We start from the raw sequence: 4,544 nt of genomic DNA, 5'->3' as shown, positions 1-4,544 counted from the left end.
CCTCTTGAGACCGGCTGCCCAGATCCAGCCCCGGCTGATCCAGGGTATTCGAAGGAGAGACGGCTAATCGACCTATTCAAATGTTAGTTAGAGATAATAAAGAGTAATAGAATGAGGATAGCTCAGTAGGAAAATTCAGTGGAGAAAAGAAGCTGAGTGGCTTGGTTTACGCGGAAAATCAATATAACCCATGACACCAGGTTAGCTCTGACCACGGAGGCTGCAGGCACCCTCTCGAATAGCGGAAGGTGCCCCACCTTAGATACCTTCTCAAGTGGGTCTTAGAAGCCCAGGCAAATAAATGGTCGCAGAGGATATCCGCACTCCAGATGGACACTCAGCTGGAAGTTAAAGGGAAGAATGACATGGGGAGACCAAGCGTTGGTGAGCAAGGCCCATAGCTTTATTTTCAACAGGGGCTTTTATACCCTAAGTTACACATAGAGGATAATAGGGGATGCAAAATCAGCAGTCTTTGATGCTTATCAAAAACCAGGGTTTCTTTCCTGCAGATTTATCGTATACAAATGGTTTAGGTGATTTACATCATCTTCTGGCCAGAGGCCTATTAACATTTTATGACTCTTGACAAGGACTTATCAACAAAGACTTATTTTCTCTAAGAGTAATTATTTTAAGGTTTGGCGCCATCTTCCGAAGATAAGATTACGTTCCTATAGGGTGGATGTGTAATGGGTTTACAAAGGAAAGAATGTACTCCCTTAAGGGTCTAAAGTTACTAACACCAAGGCCACTACTTATTTTTTCTACATACCAAATATATTAATTAATGCACATTCAAGGATACAATTCAGAGGATGTGAAAACTTGGCAACAAACATTGGCTCATCAATGAAATCTTTTACTAGTTTTATTCTGACAGTTTCTAATTCTCTGAGAGGCTCTAAGCTATTTGAATATCTTAAGCTTCCCGTGCCTCTCGAGGCTCGGAGACTGTAAACAGTCATATGCATAGCTGTAGGTGTCCGGGTAAACTTGTCAGGCGAGTTAGAGAGCCATCTGACGTGTTTGGATTTAAACACTCCTAATTGCCCAGGAACTTTATTAATTGGAGCTGTAAGTTAACTCTTTGACAGAGAGAGTGAGATGGTGGTGGGGGACAGCCCCCAGTAAAGTCAGAGGTGAGAGCACAAAGCAATAAAGTAGGCAGACTCTGGTTTTTGGGGGGTAGATGCTCGAGAATATCCGGGGGCACTCCCGAGGCTCGATCCCGCCTTTGCGTATGCCGAGCCTCCTTCCTCATTACCTTTGTCACGAGTGGAATGTCTCTCGCCGGCTCCCGGCATCTCCCCCTTTTTTATTTCTTAAAACAGCCAGATGTAGCTCAGTCGCGAGCCTCTGAATGCTCTGCCGAAGAATACTGACAATACAAGGAAGAATGATTATGAGAAGCAGAATTAAAACAGCCACCGTAGCATAGCTATGGAAGGTAGACAGCATATTTTTTCCTGAAATGTAGTTAGAGAAAGTATGGAAGAAATCATTTGCTGTTCCAGCGGCAGTAAAATCTAATCGGGAGTGTTCCATGGTTGCTATTTGATTGTGAAGTTTCCCTAAGTCTAGACCAATGTCAGAGCTGTTCCAGATACCTGAAATATGGTTTTTAATCTTTTCCCATTCAAAATCTGTCTCATTTACTTTCAGGGGTGTTACACATATCCACCGATAGTCAGCATGACAGGACAATGCCATTTTCACCTTTAAAGCCTGCAATTCAGTCCCAATATGTATTACTGCTTCCTCTAGGGCGTCTACCCTCATTTCTAACTTCTTGTCTATAGCTTCCTGTGTTGCCAATGCTAAGGAAACATTTTTGGACATAGAATCAACATATTGAGCAGTATGTACTTGTTGAGTCAATGATATTGCTGCCACAGTAACAGAAGTGATTGCACTTATCAAAGCTGCTATTCCCAAGATAAGTAAGCCCACAAACCGTCGGGTTCGCATTAAATCCTGCAGTTGTTGTAATACAGCCAAACCGTAATTATCATACCAATAAGAATGCACAGACACAGGTATTATGAGATAGGGTGGGCGTTTCGACACAACAAAAGAACAAACATTATATTGGGGGGTCAAACAAGATGAAAGCATACATTGTTCACAAGTTACTATATTAGGTCCACCTGAATAATTCATGTGTACATTTAATCTTTTGGAGTCATTAGTAAAGAGAAAAACATAAGGTGAGGGTACACAAGCTAAAACAGAATAAGTAGAATTGCTATTTGGACGGAATAAGGAAATGGGAGCAGTGGCAGCAAGGGCCCTCCAAATTTCTGGTTGCCAAGAAGTTTTGTTCTTAGTAGTATAAGACAATATGGGTGACACAAATCGATTATTATGCCATCTAGTAATGCTTAATGGCCAGGAAATAAAATCTTTCTTCCAATTATAAAATCTGCTGGGAAAGTCATCAAGGGGCAATGGGCTCCTACCTAGGTCTGAGTTACTCCAGTCTTGAATCATGTAATTCCCTCTTCCCGGTATTCTATAATCAGCTCTTAAACGATAAGTACAAGATTTCCAAATCGGATACCCTGTACGATCATCTATGGTGTTCCATACGGCATCTGAAGGCTCAGTATTATAACAACTTGGATATCCAGGAGGGGGTCTATGGAATATAAATTCGTGGGGATCAAGGGCCCCGGGCATATGAGCCTGTAAGACCCAAAGCGCTAGACGCCCTCTATGTTCAATACCTGAGGCTGGAGAATGAGTCAGAACTGCCTTTTTAGAGGCTCTGACACAGCCTTCTTTAGGGGGAATAATAAAGCTTTCTATATCACTGGGAAAGTTAAAGCAAACAGGAAGGTCGTCTGCTAATCCCCTGAAGGTAAAATAGAAATTAATAGGATATTCGTCTGTGGTATAAGAAGTATATGACCCTCCCAGTAACTGAGGCTGGTTTGTGTGGACCCGTAGGGGGTCATTGTTCCAGGTAACAACTTGAAAGGTTGGAGGATCTGGGAAGTAGGCCCAATACTTTTCAGAAGCAGGGGAGGAGGTGCTTATCTGGCAAGATAATAAGGCAAGCATAGCAATAAACATCTTCTCGGGGGAGGTTGGAGAGCCCTGCAAAGAGGTTATTCCCCGTGCCTGATGGCAGAGTGTTTTTATTTGTCCCCAAGTAGGTATGGAGGCATTCCGGGTCGCCTGAGTCAGGCGGCCTGACCCCCTCTTGTGAGACAAAGGATCGGGGGGAGCGATATCCTGTATGTGAAGTTGAGACATCTGTTTGGTGGGCGGATCCATTCCCTGCTCATCCGGGATCCCTGATGTCAGTTGCTCCGATGTCAGTGGTGTTTCCCGTGCTGGCGTGGGGAGCGAAGGCAGAGGAGGCCCTTTCCTCTTTCGGGGTCGCGGCGGCCGTGAAACCCGGTATCCGAGAGGCTGAGACATGGCGAATTAATCTATCTGGAACCCAAATTGGAGAATCTGCATCCTGTGGAAAAATACAAGCATATCCTTGACCGCTGGTTAACAATGGGTCGGGACCTTTCCATTGTCCGGAAAGGAGGTCCTTCCATTTAACTAATGGTTTTGCATTCAGTTGCTCCGGGCACCAATGGCGAAGCATTGCAGTCATTCCAGCTGAATCAGTATTTAAAATATTTATTACAAAAAGAGCATGTTGCAAGAGGTGATGGGGAGAACTATATTTAAACTCCCCTTCTTTTAGTTTTTGAATTTGGTTTTTTAACGTTTGATGTGCTCTTTCCACAATGGCTTGTCCTTGTGGATTATAAGGGATGCCTGTGTTATGTTTAATTTGAAACTTTAGACAAAATTCTTGAAAAGACTTAGATGTGTAAGCAGGAGCATCATCAGTTTTCAAGGCTTTTGGCAGACCCATATATGAGAAACAAGTAAAAAGATGTTGTATTACATCTTTAACTGCTTCCCCTGTGCGAGCAGTTGCAATAATAACATGAGAAAAGGTATCTACTGTTACATGAACAAAAGACAATTTTGCAAATGAAGAGATGTGAGTTACATCCATCTGCCAGAGCGCATTAGGTTTAAGACCGCGAGGGTTAACTCCCATAGGTAAACTATTTACAGTAGTGGGACAATGAGAACAGGAATGAACAATCTCCTGAGCAGATTCTCGAGGAATCTGAAATTGATATCTTAGTGCAGTAGCATTTTGATGGTGGAGTGAATGAGAAGCTCGGGCTTCTTCAAAAGCAGAAGCCACTGTGACCTTAGTTAGTGAATCTGCCAGGTCATTTAAGGCATTTAAAGGTCCAGGCAATCCAGAATGAGCCCGAATGTGGCCAATAAAATATGCTCAGCTTCGTTTCCAAATTTGCTGCTGCAGTTTAGTTAACAAGTGAAATATTGCAGTTTTGTTCTCAGGCAGGACCGCAATCTCAATGTGTGGAAACAGCCTGACCACATACTGAGAATCAGAGTAAAGGTTAAATTCCTCCTCTGCAAACATAACAAAAGCCTCTATAACAGCTCTGAGTTCAGCTCTCTGGGCCGAAGTTTCCTGCATATGTAAAACTTTA

General features: G+C 43.0%; 1 protein-coding gene across 1 annotated transcript; it reads right to left on the bottom strand.

Annotated features, from left to right (window-relative positions):
- Positions 1-1,048: 1,048 nt before the first annotated feature.
- LOC129641791 (endogenous retrovirus group K member 8 Env polyprotein-like) lies at positions 1,049-3,467 on the bottom strand. The gene has a single exon (XM_055566405.1). It carries the CDS (start codon positions 3,427-3,429, stop codon positions 1,273-1,275), a length of 2,157 nt encoding a protein of 718 aa, XP_055422380.1. The 5' UTR covers positions 3,430-3,467; the 3' UTR covers positions 1,049-1,272.
- Between the last annotated feature and the right edge of the window lie 1,077 nt (positions 3,468-4,544).

The sequence above is a fragment of the Bubalus kerabau genome, chromosome 1 (genome assembly GCF_029407905.1).
Source record: "Bubalus kerabau isolate K-KA32 ecotype Philippines breed swamp buffalo chromosome 1, PCC_UOA_SB_1v2, whole genome shotgun sequence".
Lineage (NCBI taxonomy): Eukaryota > Metazoa > Chordata > Mammalia > Artiodactyla > Bovidae > Bubalus > Bubalus kerabau.
The sequence above is the reverse complement of the archived record's forward strand: the minus strand, read 5'-3'. Positions and strand labels throughout refer to the sequence as shown.